General features: G+C 45.7%; 1 protein-coding gene across 2 annotated transcripts in view; it reads right to left on the bottom strand.

Annotated features, from left to right (window-relative positions):
- Positions 1-1,717: 1,717 nt before the first annotated feature.
- The window catches only part of HYOU1 (hypoxia up-regulated 1), a 37,742-nt gene continuing 20,902 nt past the window's right edge, over positions 1,718-18,557 (bottom strand). The window contains exons 11-25 of one of the 2 annotated variants that reach the window (XM_083163029.1): positions 18,375-18,457; positions 18,159-18,291; positions 17,875-18,062; positions 17,637-17,775; positions 16,590-16,650; positions 15,121-15,200; positions 8,633-8,782; positions 8,347-8,525; positions 8,159-8,246; positions 7,908-8,030; positions 6,314-6,447; positions 5,942-6,026; positions 4,528-4,783; positions 4,181-4,314; positions 1,718-3,979 (exon numbers count right to left, since the gene is read on the bottom strand). In XM_083163029.1, the coding sequence (XP_083019155.1) occupies positions 4,205-4,314; positions 4,528-4,783; positions 5,942-6,026; positions 6,314-6,447; positions 7,908-8,030; positions 8,159-8,246; positions 8,347-8,525; positions 8,633-8,782; positions 15,121-15,200; positions 16,590-16,650; positions 17,637-17,775; positions 17,875-18,062; positions 18,159-18,291; positions 18,375-18,457 (1,809 nt within the window). In that variant the 3' untranslated portion in view covers positions 1,718-3,979; positions 4,181-4,204. The remainder of the gene's footprint in view (positions 3,980-4,180; positions 4,315-4,527; positions 4,784-5,941; positions 6,027-6,313; positions 6,448-7,907; positions 8,031-8,158; positions 8,247-8,346; positions 8,526-8,632; positions 8,783-15,120; positions 15,201-16,589; positions 16,651-17,636; positions 17,776-17,874; positions 18,063-18,158; positions 18,292-18,374; positions 18,458-18,557) is intronic. The other variant, XM_083163028.1, reaches the window with a different exon arrangement.

Here is an 18,557-nt window from a genome sequence, read left to right as displayed (position 1 = left end):
GATACAAATTCAAATAAAAAAGTGTAAAAAAAAAATTTTTATATATATATATATATATATATATATATATATATATATATATATATATATATATATATATATATATATATATTCCCCCAATATGAAGGTAAACATTACAGGTCATAATGAATAAAATTTACACACCTATTTTGACAAATTCACTTGGCACTCTAAGGGTTAAAACCGGAAACCCCTACTGTACAAATACTCAATCCAAATGGAGCTGCTCCTGGCGATAGTATCGCCGCCACATGCCATCCAACAGAAGGGGCATGCAAACCCCATTCTGTCAGAGCCCGCCGCTGGCTTCCCGCAGCCCCTACTCGCCCTGCCTATCTCCCTGAAGTGGGGACTGGCAGGGAAGCAGTTTGCTGCCACCATGCCGACGGGAACACGCGAGATGCTCGCATGTCCCTTTCAGATGGAGCTCCTGTCCGCCAGGTTGCAGACAGGCGCTCCATCTGTGTATCGATCTTCGTTTATATGCAAAGATAGCTTCTGATTTTGTATCTCCTGACAATAGTTTCCGGAATCTGTTTCTTCAGATAATCGCCCTGGCCAAGTACTGGCATGGTATCCTAGATTTTATAAATTTAAAAAAAAAAAAAGGAGGTAAATTGAGTGCAATTATTTCATGGAAAAAAAATTGACAAAAATTATTATATTATGGACTACTCAAATAATCTTTGTAGTTCACATATAACATTGGAATATATTTATATGTGAATAGTATGGTTTTTTGATCACTGGCAGGTATTCAATGCTGTGGGCGAGTGGTGACAGCGAGCAGAGCTTCCTGCTCGCTGTCACCACTCACCCTGACCGTATTCAACGCAGCCCCCTCATACGCCAATTCCCCCTCGCTCCATTTTTTGAGCGAGGGGAAATTGGCGTATGCGGCTCCTGAACCAGCGAGACTCGCGGCTAAATACAGCGAGTTTTCTGCACTAGCCGCGGGTCTCGCTGTTTTGGGGAATTCTCGCCGTCCTGTGAGCGGCCGGCACGGGGGTTAAACAGCGAGGATCGCTGGCCGCGGCATTGAATACACCCCACTGTTTCTGTACACTGGAGATTTGAAACAATGAAATGAATTGTCTTTTGTATAATTATTTTGTGTTTCTCATTTGTTTTTTATTGTTCCTGTTAGCATATGCAGTAAATCCATTAGTCAGGGGAAAACGAGATCCCTAAAATTAGGTTTTTGTGATGTGACCCTTCCAGTGCAGGCCTGGCCAACCTTGACTCTACAACTGAAAACTCACTACTTCTAAACATCAGATTCCATAACCACCCAAATTTTCCCATTCTCTTAACCCCAAGACAACATTACTGTGTGTCTATATCATACTGCCCATGTAGAACCTTTGCAATCTGGCAGAACCATTATGCAATAGATAGTCATTGATTCGCAAAGATAGGTGCCATCACTGTTGCTCTAATTGTAAAATGCAACAGAATATGCTGCGCTATATAAGAAACTTAGTCAATAAAACACACATCCCAGCATGCCCTGCTGCAGTTTTAGCATTCTCTTTAGCAAAACTGGCTTGGCATGCAAGGACTTTTTGTTCCACAACAGCTGGAGAGCCATAGGTTGGCCAGACTTGCTCCAGTGAAAATACTGCTATTCTGAATTAAAGAGCAATAGAAGACTTTATGCAGACATCCAAGTCAGGACACAATCAACACAAGATCATTTTCAGAAATATAAAGAATTTTATTATTTTTCCTAGTATCTGTCAAATGGTAAAGCAGCTCGAACTAGTCATGAAAGACCAATTGGATGCAATTAGTAGCCATCGTCTTACATCATGAGGTTAAGAGAACGTCACAGGTTGTACAAAATACCCACCACTTTCCTGTGAGCTTTGGAAAGCCACACATTTTCATAATTCAAAAGCACAAAAGAAGAAGCAATTAAAATACATTCAGGAACCTTGTGACTGTACAGAATTGGCCAGACTCATTATTTTATGATGCTAATTCAGCAAAGGAGTGCAAACTTGTACAGAAATAATCACAACTTGGTCTTCTATTGCTGCCAAATCTGCAAACTTGCTTTGGTTGCGAGAGCAGGTAGAACCCAAACCCATCTTACACCCACTAGGCAGGAAATATCGGTAAGGTGGATCAAATATGAGGCAAGGATTGCTTGGATTCAAAGAACCGGAGAAAAAAAATGCACAGAGGATAAGACAGGACAAGAAAAATAATCCACACACCTAAAAAATTAAACAATTTTACCAGTGGTCAGGTAAGCAAATGAAGACAAAAACCACTCCACTAACACATATACATTGCTGCTCATACAGAGATGTATTAGCAAACACATTAAAAGGGGGTACATTTACTAAGGATTCTTAAAATGGAAAGAAAAAAGTTCTGATGTTGCCCATAGACATCAGATTATGTCTAACATTTCTCAATTGCATCCTAGAAAGTTAGCCAGAACATGGTTGTTATGGGCAACATCACTTCACTCATTTTTAGAAGCTTTAGTCAATATTCCCCTAAGACCCCTGGAAACAGGATTGTCGGTAGTTTCAAACCGTTAAACTACATTTTCAAACAATGATCAAGAATAAGACGTTTCCAACAGTTTCGCTCATAACCCTACAATATTTTGGCATTTGAGATGTATTATTCACTGCATAAAAAATAGGGGCACATATACAAAGTCCTTCATGGCCGGCTTCTTGCTCCCTCCGAAGAGCTGCCAATCTTGCCCTGTCTGGCTTGGGACTGTAAATGTGCAAGTCTTTTCCTCTTCAGTGACTGGTCAAATATTGACAAACATCTCGCTCACAGTTTAATGGTGGCCTTAATGGTGGCTCTTGCAATTCAGGCTACTCTGCAAAATGTAAAATAAAAAAAACACACCCACATAATTATAAATAAAGTGTTTTATTAGAGTCCAAGAACAAACAGGAGAGGGACTCTTACAGAAAAAAAAAACCCAGCCTCACTTACTTTCACAGAAATGAAGGGAAGTGCTGATAGTTTAAGTGCTAAGGACCAGTGGGATTTATATATTCAATTTTCCCTATGCATATGCAATAGGTAAGGGGTTTTTAAAAACACAGCAAGAAAGCAATGTGCTCCCCTAAAGCATCATTCAAATAACCTCCTTCTTAAAGAACCGTGCACATCAGCGGACATTCCTAAATGCAGAGCGAAAAAGAAACACCCTGCACCTTTCAAAAGCCACGCAGTTATTTTTCCTGCCTGGGGTGTCACTTTGCTGTGATGCTTCTAGCACAGTGTAGTCTGTATTTCAGCAAGGAGACAGACCATACTGTGCTAGAATCAGCACAGCAAACAGACACCTCAGGCAGAAGAAAAAATGTAAATACATGTTTTTTTTAAAGGGGCAAGGTGTGAGAATGAACACTGCAGACACCCGGACCTATCTGCAGAATGAGTGAATGGAGTCTCGAGGTGAGGACGCTTTTGCCTTTTTAATCAGACAATGGTGTTGTACCACAAAGTCCAAAACAGAGTCCAGTATCATTGATAGATCTATTCATGTCTGATTCAAAATGTTTCACTTTCTGTTTAACAAAGCCTGTCATTGGTGAGCTTCTGCGTAAGCCCAAAACTACTGGGTACAATATTGTCTGAGTGAGTGAACCAGACAAAAAAAAAAAAAAGACACGGACTAGTGGGTTTAGGGGGCTTTTCTGGTGAAATGAGTTAAATAAAACACAGCAAATACAGAGGGACGAAAAAAATATATTCTAATGTTTGCTCCGAAAGGACAAATATACATCTTAATTGCAGTTTTTGTGAAGTATCAACCCAAAAAAAAAAAAAAAACAAGTTCAGTTGGTATGAAACCGTAAGGGTCCATTACAAAAAAAGTAATGTCAATAAATATGGATGCCAACACAGGTTGAGGGTGACGCAGGCTATAACTCTGTCTTCTGACTCTCTTCTGGAGATTCCTGCGTCGTCGAATCTGGCAAAATAAAAGGAGATTTTCCAATGACCCATCTTAAATGAGGATTCGCGGTACAACAGTATACGGATTGAACCCCAGAACAGAATATGTATTTGTTTGTGCATTAGGCAATGTTAGTACTTCATGTGAAACTGGCCTATCGTGTATAAAAAAAAAAAAAAAAAAAAGGTACAATGTTGGTGCAACACTCATACTCACAATCTTTACAATGTGACCAGAGACTTAAAACTCCTGTGCGTGCCCTGGTTTACCTGATTCTGAACCTGCTATCTCGAGAATCTTCTCTTCTGGTGCTGGAGGCTCCTTTGCAGGCTCAGGATCACTGGGTGGTTCTGGAGGTGGAGGGGAAGGAAATGAAAAGCTTAGAAGCGTAACATTTGAACAGATAAAATCGCTGTATGCGCCACAGTTACCAATTGCAAATAACCAAAATAAAACCGATAAACTATTTATCGCTGTAAGACAACTCTGAAGATAAAAGCTGCACCATCACTGCGGCTTCAGTAGGACCACAGTACAGTTATGGGTAGTTTTCCTCTGCTCACCCTCTGTGCTGCCTTCTTTTGTAGGGGGGATAACCTTTTCATCAGCCTCCGTTGTATTCGCACCATTCTCTGATTTGGTGGTATTGCTTTTCGGCTTGGGTTTAGCTTTTGGTTTGGAGAACTTGGCCTTGTTGAGCAGGTACTGAACCTCCCTATCCAAAGCTCCCAGCTTCAACTCAATATCCTTGGACAACAGGATAGGCTTCTCCGTGGGTGATAACTTAGCCTGCTCTGCCAGAGTTTCATTTTTCCAAGTCTGGAAATAAATGTATGGAAGTTCTAATCATATATTTAGACCCAAATATCTGAGATATCAGAACATCACAAATTTATAAGAGTGCACTATATGTACATAGTGACAGTTTGTGAGAATGATGGGATATGGGGGGGAACACAAGTCAGTCCATCAAGCTCAACCTGTCTTTAACCCTTTGAGTGCCAAGTGAATTTGTCAATTTGGTTGAAAATTGCCATGCAAACATTGTTATCCATCATAATGACCTGTAATGTTACCTTTATATAGGAAATACATCTTTATTTTTATTTTAATTTATATAACAAATATGAGAGACGCTGCCATTCTTGGCGGATATTTTGTGCATCTCTCAGATGTTGGCAATCAAAGGGTTGAAACTATAATATCCCTTCACCAGTATTCCAATTGCTATATGGCTGATATTTACCTTACTGTTCCTCCCACTACACAATATAAATAAGTCATATCCCTGGAGGTCTTTCTCCTCTAAAAATTGGTCTTAACACTTCCTTAAATATATTAACTGAATCAGCCATCACAACCTTTTCTGGTATAGAATTTAAAATTGTAACCGCTCTATCTGAAGAATTCTTTCCGGTGTATGAAATCCATGTTTTTCTAACCTTACAGGATGCCTGTGTGTCCTTTGCATAGACAAGCACCTGACCCTTCTGTATTGTGCCTTGATGTATTTGTACATATTAATCATATCCACTTCTAAAAACCACCTTTTTTTCCCCAAGTGTAAACATTCCACGCGATACAACTTATGCAGTAATTTTGCGTATCGCATGCGATCCCATTCATCACCACGGTATACAATGTAATCTTGGTGCAGTGGCGACCATCTACGGATCTGATCAGATGCGCGTAGGACCGTGCATCGGAATGGTAAGTAAATATCATACAATTTGACACTTTTCACATGATTCATCAGCTCGATGAATCAAAATAGTGTCGAAAAAGGCCAAATCGTACTAGTGTATGGGCACCTTTACTCGTTCAACTCACACACGAGCATCTGCTCCTCCAGAAATCCCACCGTGTTGCTTTTCAAATACACAAGCTTTGACCGCAATGGAGCAGCGCCAGTGCTAATAAAGGCGTACCACCTTCTAAGAGGTTTAGCATTCAGCTCACACACAGATCTGTTCTTACCCAGGTGTCGTTGATCAGCTTTTCTAGCGTACTCAGCTCAACATCTGTGAATATCTGATCATCTTGAGGGATCATTCTGGCACTCCTGAGTCACAAAGACAAACAGTGAAGTGAGAGATAGAGGAGGACCAGCAGCAAAGCAACTACTGTCAGCAAGACCATGCGGATGTAATACAGAGGCTGCAGCACAAATGTAAACATACTGGACCCATTTATCTATTTCAAATCAAAAATGGACCATTTCTGCTCATTCACAAATCAACTGAATCTCAGATATCGTTAAGCAACAAAAAGGCTATGGCCATTAATTATGCTGTCATTTAGTTCATATACAATCAAACTCATAATCCCTTCAAAACACATTTCACTTACTTTAAGAAAATACTGGAGTGATTAAGCAAACTGTCCAGTGCTGTCAGTCTGTCTGGCCACTTTCTTCTCTCCTCAACCTTGAAAAACAATGCCTTGCACAACTTCTTCAGCTCACTCAGCTTGTCTTTAAGCTCCTGCGAGGAAACGAAGCACATTAACGTAAGAGAAGTTCATGGTCTCATTATGGCACAGGAAACCAATTCCAGGCACAGCTCCTGATGAAGACGTTAACACGCTGAAACGCATTGATTCTTCTGCACCATACCAGCACAGACAATCCATTCCATACCAGTTATTTTCTTCAAAGAGGACCATCCTAACCTCAGTTATCCATGTAGCCACAAAGCCAGGTATAGGTTTACCATCAATGGCTGCCTACTTGCACATCTACAGTCTTCTGAGTGAATAAGGTTCCTCCATTGGGCAATACTCCTGGGCTCTACAAACTTCACTTACCTTCAGACATAAGGAAGTTCCATTAGCACTCCCCATTCAATATGTGCCGGTCTGGTAATTATTCTTCAAATTAACTCAGGTGCACAAACGGCTACATTTCCATCTCATCCGACTGGAACCATATGCCAGTTTACCACCAATCCAACCCCCCCCCCCACACACACACACACACATTGAGAATTCTCATTGCAAAAAGAGCCCTGTATTTATGCCCTGCTTAACGAACCGGTCACCGCCCCCGCATCCCCTCTGTAGCGTGCGAGGGAATGTGTCCGAGAAGGCATCCCCTCGCATGTGACAGAAGGGGACAAAATAATTTCTCTCCCATTCAGAAATAAAAGTCAGTGAAAACTGACTTTCCGCTGTGGTTCGCTAAAAAGGGGGCGGGTGTCAGCCTGCCTGCATTCGATGGAAATGTGCAGTGGTTTCATGGGGACACCCATAAAAACCTGGGTGTTCTCCTGCTCTGGCCCAATACACGCCTCTCTGCCGTCCCATACAAACACCACAGCAAAGCGTTTGCACATTGGGGTCTGCATATGCACAAATACGTGCATGCGCAAAGCCCCCACCGTCGAATTTGTCCCCTGCTCAGTAAGCCCGTATCAGGCTTTAGGTTCTTGTGCATCACTCTAACGCAGTGTGCTACAGAACTTAGATGTAGATGCTGCAATAAAGCAACGTACAGATGGAGTCGCCGTCTTTCAGCGGGGGTCTGGCGGTCGGATCGCCAACCCCCACAAGGGGACACGTGTGCACGAGCCGCTTGCTCGTTCCCTTCCAAAAGGAGTTCCCTGCTGGTCTCCGCACCCCCTAACCCTGCCCATCTCCCTAAAACACAGACAGGCAGGGTTCGCGTCCCCTGCCCCCAGTAAACTGGGATGCTCGTCCCAGATAAACGGGGGCATTCTGGCGAGCCCCATTGCTGGCTAAGAGGCTATAACCTGCTGTGCTGCAGTAAAACCAGGAAACATGAGGCCAGTGGTATAGGAGAAGCTGGAAGCGGTGTGGCTATTGGCCACTGATTATTCAACATACACCCCCCTCATTTGATTTGGAAGCAAACTACACAAATTCAGCTTCCGGCATTGCCATTTTATTATTTTTATATTCAGGCCTGACCCCTCCATTCCTATACCTTTGTGGCTGCGGCGTATCCCTCGTCTTCCAGCCAAGAAGAGGCCTGGCTAAGCTTATTGGCGATCTCCTCCCTCTGCTCCTGCGTAGATACCTTGCGGAATTCCTTCTGCTCAAGCTTATCCTAAGGCAAACCATACAGAGTTTAGCTTTAGAAATTCAGGATTACTTACAAATACATTCTTCTTATTCTGAAATGCCTGGCCTGCACAGATTTCCTTTGCTTAACAGAAACTATGACGTCTAACATACCTGAGTCTCAAATATGAACGCTTCAAGGCTATTTGCGGCCTTCTCTCGCTCATGTTTCGCGAGGTCTCGCTCGGTGAGCTCCTGGAGTCTGAGACAGCGATAGAATCCCATTTAGTTCTCGGACACTTGTTACAACGGTGAAAATTGGGGGAAGCTGTGTAGATGGACAGTGGATGCTAGTCACTTACTTCGTGGCAGACTTCTTTATGTCCTCCTCTGGTAAATCAGGAATATCATTTACAGTCTGCGCAGCTCCGATTTCATCAACCAGCTTCTGCTTCTTGGGGGGAGCAGGTTTCTTGGGCTCTTCCTCGGGGGTCTTTGCAGCATCTCCCTCTTTTGCAGGTTCCTCCTTCTCCTTTGTGTCCTAGTGGAATCAGGAGAATATACATTTTACACAGTTCTAGTAACAATCCTTACATCACATGCCGCAATATTACTAGCGAAGACCAAGTGACCGCTCTTTCATGTTACCTTGGTCTCTACCTTCTCTCCCTCAGTCTTCTCCTCCTGCTTTTTCTCTTCTGGTTTTGTTTCGGAATCGGAATCCTTCTGTTCATTCGCTGGCTCTGCTTGCTCCTGATCATCCTCCTTTGTCGCCTCAGTTGGTACTTCCTCTTCTTCCTTCATGTGCATAAATGAAATGTAAAATGACAATATTCTTCTTCCTGGGTACAATGCTCCTCAAATGGATGGTATATACAGAGGCAAAAGGCAGATACAGCAAACTGCACCACAAGAGGGGTGTGGCCTGCACCCAGATGTCACCAAAATTACATCTACTGCTCAATGACAGGAGCCGGCACTGCGCTCCCCGAAGGAAGCCCAGCATCTACCCGGAGTAATGGAAAGGGCGGATCATGACGCTTAACCGCACCCATTTTCATAGCACATGGGTAGCACACAGTTTCATTTTGGTGCCTCTGGATATAAGGAATTTGGTACTTACCGGTAATTCCCTTTCTCCGAGGCAGCAGGGGACACTGCAGTCTACACGTGTGGGATAGTGTGGGTGCATTGGAGGAGTCGGCACTTTAAGAAATTTGAATACAGCTGGCTCCTCCCCCCGCTATCCCCCAGCAGACTCCAGTCTTAGAAACTGTGACCGAGAGAGGATAGGGGCCAGGGCTCGATCCCTGGAACAGAGGAGACACTTCGCAGAAGAGAAAAGATTAGCAAGAATAACTCATAACAAGAACTCACAACTTGCAATCGGCAAACATTCAATGTTAAAGTAAAACAACTTGTAAGATGGCAGGAATAAAGCGCTGGGAGGGCGTGCAGTGTCCCCTGCTGCCTCGGAGAAAGGGAATTACCGGTAAGTACCAAATTCCTTATTTCTCCTCCCAGCAGCAGGGGACACTGCAGTCTACACGTGTGGGATAGTACCAAAGCACTAAACCCGGGAGGGAGAGCGCTGAGAATCCTGCAAAACAGCTCTGCCGAATGATGCCTCCTCACTGGCAAAGCTGTCAAACTTATAGAACTTATAGAACTTGGCGAAGGTGCTAGCACCCACCCAAGTGGCCGCCCTACAAACCTGTGTGAGCGAAACACCTCTGGCCGCAGCCCACGAAGTGCTTACGGCCCTTGTTGAATGGGCGGAAATCCCTAAAGGAAGGACTTGGTTAGCCCTAGCGTAGGCCTCCTTGATTGTGAGGCACAACCACCTAGCCAGCGTCTGCTTGGACGCCGGCCAACCCTTCTTTCCTGCTCCATACAACACGAAAAGACTATCCGTCTTTCTCCACGATGCTGTTCTGGAAACGTAGACACGCAGAGCGCGCACCACGTCCAAGGACTTCATATCTCGTGAAAGGGCTGGAACCACAATAGGCTGGTTCACGTGGAACGCCGAAACCACCTTCGGAAGGAAACCCTGGCGAGTTCTGAGTTCCGCCCTGTCCTTGTGGAAAACCAGAAACGGGGAACGACAGGAAAGAGCCCCAAGCTCCGACACCCTGCGGGCCGAAGCCAGCGCCATCAACATGACCGTCTTCCACGTCAAGAACCTTAGATCCACCGAATCTAAGGGCTCAAAAGTATCAGATCTTAGGAATTTCAGAACCAACTCCAAATCCCATGGCTCTGAAGGCGGAACGAAGGGAGACTGTATACGAACAACCCCTTTTAAGAAGGTCTGTACCTCCGGAATTAGAGCCAGCCTTCTGTGAAAAAACACCGATAGGGCAGACACCTGGACCTTCAAAGACGCCAGTCTGAGACCCTTCTCTAAACCCGATTGTAAGAACTCCAACAAACGGGAAAGATGAAACACTGCCCTTGGTACCGATCTAGCTTCGCACCAGACTATGTAGGATTTCCAAATCCTGTGATAATGAGAAGCGGTCACCTCCTTCCTAGCCTTCAGCATAGTTGGAACTACAGACTGCGGTATTCCACGTCTCCTTAACAAGTCGGCTTCAACAGCCACGCCGTTAAACGTAGAGACTCTAAGCCGGGGTAGATGAATGGTCCTTGTTGTAGAAGATCCTGTCTGAGTGGGAGACGCCACTGCACATCCGCTTGAAGAAGCTTGAGGTCCGAATACCAGGCCCGTCTCGGCCAGTCCAGGGCAATCAGAATTACTGAAGCGGACCCTCTTTTTATGCGCTTGAGCACTCTTGCTATGAGTGGAAACGGCGTAAACGCATATATCAGCTGGAAATCCCATGGGATGGAGAATGCATCCCCCGCCAGAGCTTCCGGATCCCGAGACCTGGCACAATACCGAGGTACCTTCCGATTCAACCTGGAGGCCATCAAATCCATCTGAGGCATGCCCCACCGGACCGTCAACTGATGAAAAACCTCCTGATGAAGGGCCCACTCTCCCGGGTGGAAGTCCTGTCTGCTCAGATAATCCGCCTGCCAATTCTCCACGCCCGGCAGAAACACCGCAGTGAATCGGGGGACAAACGCCTCGGCCCATTCCAAGATAGGACGCACCTCGCGCATGGCCGCACGACTTTTGGTTCCTCCCTGTCGATTTATGTATGCGACCGCAGTCGCATTGTCCGACTGGACTCTTACCGGACGTCCCCTGAGCAAGTTGTGTGCTTGACCCAAAGCCAACCTGATTGCTCTTAATTCCAGGACATTTATCGGAAGACTTGCCTCCTGGGCCGACCACCGCCCCTGAAAAGTCTGGTTGAGAACAAAAGCTCCCCAGCCCCTGAGGCTGGCGTCGGTGGTCAGTATCGTCCAACTGCATGGACTGAAACTCCGGCCCTGGAGTAAATTGGGAGTGTGAAGCCACCATTGAAGTGACTGACGAGCTGCTCTTGACAGGGTAATCTTCCCGTGTATCTGTAGATGCGACCCTGACCACTGTGACAGTAGGTTCCATTGGAACGTTCTGGTATGAAATCTGCCGTACGAGATGGCCTCGAAAGAGGCTACCATCATCCCCAGCATCTTGGTGCACAACAGGATCGAAACTCTGCCGGGAGCTAGGACCTGTCGTACCTTTGACTGCAGCGCCGCGATCTTGTCCATTGGAAGAAATACCGCCTCCTGCGCCGTATCCAGAATAAGGCCCAGAAATTGAAGCCTCTGTGTTGGATTGAGCTGAGATTTGCCGAAGTTCAAGATCCAACCATTTTGGACCAGAAAAGAACATGTGGCCAGAGCGTCTGCTATCAATTTGTCCTGAGAAGAAGCCTTTATCAAGAGATCGTCCAGGTACGGGATGATAGTTATCCCCTGTAACCTGAGTACCGCCACCATGCAGGCCATGATCTTGGTAAAGACCCTGGGAGCGGACGACAGGCCGAAGGGCAGAGCCCTGAACTGGAAATGAGAAGCCTGCATTGCGAACCTTAGAAACCTCTGGTGAGGTTCCCAAATAGGGACGTGCAAATAGGCGTCCTTTATGTCTAGCGACATAAGATATTCTCCCGGTTCCAGTGATGCAATCACGGACCGTATGGACTCCATCTTGAACCTGTTGTAACAGATGTATTGATTTAAATCCTTGAGGTTTAGGATAGGCCTTACGGAGCCGTCCGGTTTGGGGACTACGAACACATTGGAGTAAAACCCCTGTCCCCTCTGATGTTCTGGCACCGGTATTATTACAGAAGCGTCCAAAAGCTTTTGAACTGAATCCTGTAAGGCCTTTCTTGTCTGATCCAGCTTTGGAAGGCCCATTGGAAAGAATCTTACTGGAGGTGGCGCTGAAAATTGAAGTCTGTATCCCTGTGTAATAATTTGCAAGACCCACTCGTCCCTGCAGTGAGTCTCCCAAACCTGAGGGAACAACAACAGACGAGCGCCCACCCTGGACTCTCCCACTAGAGCCGGAAGACCGTCATGCCACGGTCTTGTCGGAAGCCTTGGGCTCCTGGCGACATGCTGGGGCAGCAGCGGCCGCTGCTGTTCCCGCCCCTCTACCTCTGCGACCTCTAAAGGCCGTAAAACCTCCTCTGGGCCTGCCTCTAAAGGCCGAGGAGCCTCGAAAGGACCGAAAGGACTGAGTGAGGGACCGCCTCTTAGGTGGAGGAGCGGCTGTAGGTAAGAATGTAGACTTACCCCCCGTGGCCTGGGAGATAAGTTTATCGAGCTCTGGCCCGAAAAGCATATCCCCTGTGAACGGCAAGGCTTAAACGGCTTTTTTAATTTCAGCCTCAGCCTGCCATGACCTCAACCAGACCGACCGTCTGGCCACCACAGCTGATGCAGAAATTCTGGCTCCTAGAGTCGAAATATCTGCCACTGCCTCACCTATGTAAGTTGAAGCATCCCTGATGCCTTCCGCCATAGGCAACAAATCTGCCACAGGCATATTTTGCTCCAGACCAGCCACAAGCTCAGCAGCCCATTGCTCCATAGCCCTGGCCACCCAAGCAGAGGCCAAAGCAGGACGCAAAAGGACCCCTGCCGTGGAATAAATGGTCTTTAGTGAGCAATCTAAACGCCTATCCTGCGCCTCTTTCAAAGAGGCCACCCCGGGGACAGGCAGAGTGGCTCGCTTAGATAGCCTGGATAGCGAGATATCCGGAGTGGGAGGAGTCTCCCACTTGGCCCTGGATTCAGGAGAGAAAGGATATAGTGTCCTTAGGCGAGCTGACACCTGGAATTTCCTATCCGGACTTTCCATATAGAGAGGAGAGTCTAATTCCTCCGAATCCGGAAAACACAACTCCTGTCTTTGAGAGCGTCCAAAAATGGACACCTGGGGAGTAACCTCAGGCTGCTCTAATTTCAGAGTGGACCTAACAGCTCTAATAAGCCCCTCCACACCCTGTGATTCATCCTCCCCTACATCCAAGGGTTGGATATCCTCCACAGGGGGAAGAACCTCTCCTTCCTCTATAATATAATCCTCATGGTCTGAATCATCAGCCAAAAACAGAGAGGGCATAGCCTTTCTTTTAATTACAGCAGCAGCCGAAGGTCTCTTAGCAGGACCTGCCATAGACTGAGTTAAAGAGTCCACTGACTGAATTAAGGATTGAGCCCAAGCAGGCTCTGCAGAGGTCAATCTAGAAAGCCGAGTCTGAAACACCTCTCTATCCTTCCTAGAGGCAGCCATTTCAGCATTCAGATTAGACAGCAATGATTGCAGCACCTCTGAGGAAACAGCAGCTGCCTGCACAGGTGCTGCAGGAGCAGCAGTAATTTGAGAAGCCCTATAGCAAATCTCACAGAGGGAACACCCTCTAACATGTTGTGTGTATTGCTGCTTACAGCTCTTGCAGGAATAAACCTTCAAAGCAGCCTTAGATGAAGTTGCTTTTCCTGCCATCCTGCCCAGTAAATGTAACAATACTGACAGACACACAACACCAGTCACACAAGAAACACCCCAAAATACAGCCCAACAGCAGGGAAATACCCAGTAAAGTAGCCCTGAAGTCTGGCAAGTTACAGGGGAAGAGGAGCCAATTAATAACCCCCGATTCTTGTGTGTGTAATGTACCCCTTAAGACTTACAGTGTCCCTGTAGTCCGCTGGGGAGCGCTGAGCTGCACAGGTAACAGAGGTCCCGTTTTGTACAGCAAACTGCAGAGAGAGAGAGCACCGCAAAAGCCACCTCACAGCTCAAAAGCTCAGAGAGAAGAGAGAGAAGCAAGCTCCGCCCTCCTCTCTTATGCTGAGGCACGAAATCCAAGCCCTGCCCCAAACAGCCGGCATACTGGAGGGTGCGCTGACGTCACCACCGCGACTCAGCTCTCTCTCTGCCACCGACCATCGCGCTTAATGGCCGCCCCCTGTCTGGCGCACAGCGCCCTTACTTGTCACCGGCATCCCTGGAGTTCGGGGGAGATAGCCCAGGACCCGCGACGCACACCGCATGCAGCTGCGGGCGGGTCCCCGGAACGGAGGCTCCGGTGGCTGGACAGTGGAGGGAGGCTGCATGCAGGCCCGACCATGTCCCTCCAGGGTCCCACGTCGCAGACAGGCATTCCCAGCCTGTCTGTGTCCAAGTATAAATAAAAAATAAATAAAAGGAAACAAAAATCCTAGTCTCCTTAGGAGACATAGCCCGGGAGTCCGACTCCTCCGGGCACTTTTTCTAAGACTGGAGTCTGCTGGGGGATAGCGGGGGGAGGAGCCAGCTGTATTCAAATTTCTTAAAGTGCCGACTCCTCCAATGCACCCACACTATCCCACACGTGTAGACTGCAGTGTCCCCTGCTGCTGGGAGGAGAAACAGACATTTGAATAACATGAAGTATAAAGAGGGCTTAGCTTTTATTTATTTTTATTTTTTAATTGAGTACATTTTTATTTGATTTTATAAAGCAGATAGAAAATTAACATACAATAAATCAAATTTGAGCAAAGTTAAATTGAACCAATTAAATAATGTCTGTTGTACAGCAAGTAATGTGCTGAAATAAAGTGCCATTATCATACATATATAAATGATTTCACTGTACTTCGGTTTTATTCAAGATGATGTTCTATAAACATTCACATAAAAAGGTATTGAAAATAAATGAAGGACTCCTAACCTGGACAGTGTCTGTAGCATTTTCTTTATCTGCGGTTGAGCTTCCGCCTCCAAATAAGCTCGATATGGTATTTCCCAGTTCTGTGGAGGACAGGGGAGGGTTACTACACATACAACATGAATGGTGAGCCAGCTTGTGTAACATTACACATACAGGTAATAGGGTGCACTAAACATACTCCCAATAAAACTATTCCCTCAGTAGAAGTAGTTTTAAGAAACCTATCCACCATCTGTTTATTAAAGCAGTTTTAGCGTAAAAGGCAATTAATCCACTTCAAATGGATTGTGGACAATTTACATTGGAAAGTTGTCTGCAGCTTCTCCCCACAATGCCCTGTGCCTGCAAGGACTCCATGTAGGACTAACCAAGCCGCACAGTAGTGGTGTCACCCATCATACCCCCAAATACCTTACATCGGGGTGCAAAGCGGTTCCGAGCAGCCACTGTCAAATCTATGACAGCCACTGTCAAGTCTATGACATTGGAGTGAGGCACGGATAACCAACCGGGGCCCAGACAAGGCCGCATTGAAATTACAAAATTAATTGAATCAATATCTCAGTGGGTCCCTTAAAGTGGCTAAAGTCAGAACACGGCTGTAGAGGAAATCTGGAGGAGCACAGACATTACTGCACCCCAACTACCATTCTGAGAAGAGAAAATAAGAGTCCGGATTGGACTTCCATCCCAGCCAGATTAAATGCCGTAAGTGGGTTGCCTACAGCTCCACCCACTGGCTACAGATTTCTGATCAAATAATTTCACCTCCTCAGATAGCATCACGTGGTCTTGTCTGCGCCCCTCTACTGACACCACAGCTATATATGGTTCTGTTTAGAACACATTTTCCCTAAGAACAAGAATGGAAAGTCAGTGTTCATTGTCCCGCAACTAAAAATCCTCTTTGTAGCATCATCCAATTCCAACTGAAAGCCAAAAAGATACCCAAACCATGGTTTACACACTTGGGAAGCGGTAAAAATCACCCTCTTTCTCAAACTGGCACCCCGGACACATGAATGAATACTATAATGTGGTGAGCTCTACACAGCTTCTCAGGGGAGTCGCCATGCCATATGAATTGGGTGAAAGGTGCCTTAGGATTTGTCACAAGCAGGGGGCCTGGGGCACCTTAAGCCTGGTGAATGGTGGAAGTAATCCACCAATAGACTACTCATAGGCTTGGTAAATGCTGCATTTTCATTTGAATATTAATGCCGCATAAAACTTCTCACAGAAGCAGAGAGAAATCAGCTTATGCAAGCTGCTGCTTACAATATATACCCCATGGTGCAGTTTTTAAAAGCACCAAACTGTATGTGACATGGAGAGAAATGCACCGTTCTCAAACTACAGACGCTGCATTCCTTCCCTCATTGTGTAACAATGCCATGACAATTTTGAATACACAAACCTTCCACATAATTTTTAACTAGATCTGCCCACAGTCCGGACATTTCACTTACTTGTCAATGTAGATTCTATTTCTGGCTTGTCTTCCACTGCGGTCTCAAAAACGGCTTCCACCTATAAGAGAATTAAAATGCATTCTTCCTTCTTTGGGTTGTCTTGGCAAAGTGTGGAATAGGGTTCTAACAGTTGGGATCCCGACTGGTCAGACCCAGACAGCATGCTGAGCGCAACTAAGCCTCTTGCGGGCATGGTGGCTCGCTACACAAGCCACCTATTCTTTTCTCCCTCTATGGGGGTCGAGGACCCCCACGAGGGAAAATAGCAGGTGGCTGTCAAGAACCCGACTGTTGGCGTTTTGTCAGTCGGGATCCCAACGTCGGGTGAATGCCTGTCGGGACCCGTCCGGCACCAATCTTGGCAAAACCATGTAATCAGCCACTTTCCACATAATGGCAACTGAGGCACAGCGGTTGCAGCTGACTTGATTATAAAAAAAGAAAGTTAAGCTGGGTACACACTTTTAGGTATATCTGAAGATCACATTGAACTACAGCTATATCTACAGAGAGATCGGGCAGCGTGTTCTCCATTCACACGGCCCGATCCGTAAGAACTGACATCACAAGGCTGTCAATCACCAGCAGCTCCAGGTGCAGCTGTATGGATGGTCAGGGGATCGCCCATACACACAGCACAATGCGTCAATCTAGCTCTAGTTATATCAGGCATTGGCTGTGTTTCAGAGCCGACGCGATATATCTGAAGGACGCCGTTCAGATATATTGCTAGTTCACACTGGCCGATGATGTATTGGCCAGTGCATACGCACCTTAATGCAATGTTATAATTGTACTAAGCAAATTATTCTGTACACTAAGGGACACGTTTACTAAAGCTTTGAAAAATTAAGAGATGTTGCCCATAGCAACCAATCATATTCAGTCTATCATTTCTCTATTGCATCTCAAAAAAACGATTGGCCGAAACAGATTGGTTGCTATGGACAACGGCACCTTTTAATCTGTGGAAGCTTTCAATATACCCCTAAGACAAACACATCCCCCCCCATGTGCTTAGCCCCTAACATCAGTGAGCATTACCCTGTCAAGACTGAGTATCCCACTCTCATCCATGTTGAAGTGGGCCTTGATGCCTTTGGACTCATAGTCAGACTTTTTCTGAAAGCTTTCCCCAACTCCACTGAGTTTAACAGTAGTGAGATTCTGTGAGCCAAATATCCTAAAAAAAAAAAAAAAAAAAAAAATGTTTAAGCAAAGTAAATTAAAAAAATTCTGGCAAGGATACTTTTTTCTTTTCATAAAAACCTTAGTCACTCACTTCAGCTCCTCAGGTTCCAAGAAGCTGAGGTCTCCATAGTTGATGTTGAAGTCAAAGTCATCGGTGTAGCGATTGAAGGTGATCACTTTGCGCTGAGGGTATGGGGCCAGCCTCTGGAAGAGGACTCTCTTGTTGTGCTTTATGCTCTTCACATTGTTTTCTTCCTCCAGCTCCCGAGTGAATTCAACCTGAATGATGGAAGAGGCACTGGACATCATAGAGAAGCACTTTCCCCCCCTATGGGGTCTTCCAGATTAAGAGCATGTCCGATTAAGAGCTCTTACCTGTATCGGGTAAAAAGCAGCATCTCTCACAACAAATGGCTTGACTTTAAAGGCCTTACTGAGAGCGGCAGCCTGATATACAGCTCCCATAGCTGCTGCCTCATCTGCATTGATGTTCTTCGAGAGCTCCTCCCTATGACAACACAATGGTGTATAACTTGAAAAATTGGTGACAGTAAACCAAAGCACTATGCAACCATAGTGAACCGTACTCACTTGCCCACAGCTTTAAGCAGCAGATCTTGGACTTTAGGAACACGAGTGGCACCACCCACAATAATGACCTGATCAATTTGATCCTATTTAAAAATAAAAAAAAACGTGTCCGTTAAGCACAGATATGTCATACATATATTGCACATCAGACAACACAGAGAAAAAAACAAAAAGGATCCTTGG

The sequence above is a fragment of the Crinia signifera genome, chromosome 19 (assembly GCF_055691185.1).
Source record: "Crinia signifera chromosome 19, ASM5569118v1, whole genome shotgun sequence".
Taxonomy (NCBI): domain Eukaryota; kingdom Metazoa; phylum Chordata; class Amphibia; order Anura; family Myobatrachidae; genus Crinia; species Crinia signifera.
This window is presented reverse-complemented; position numbering and strand designations above follow the sequence as displayed.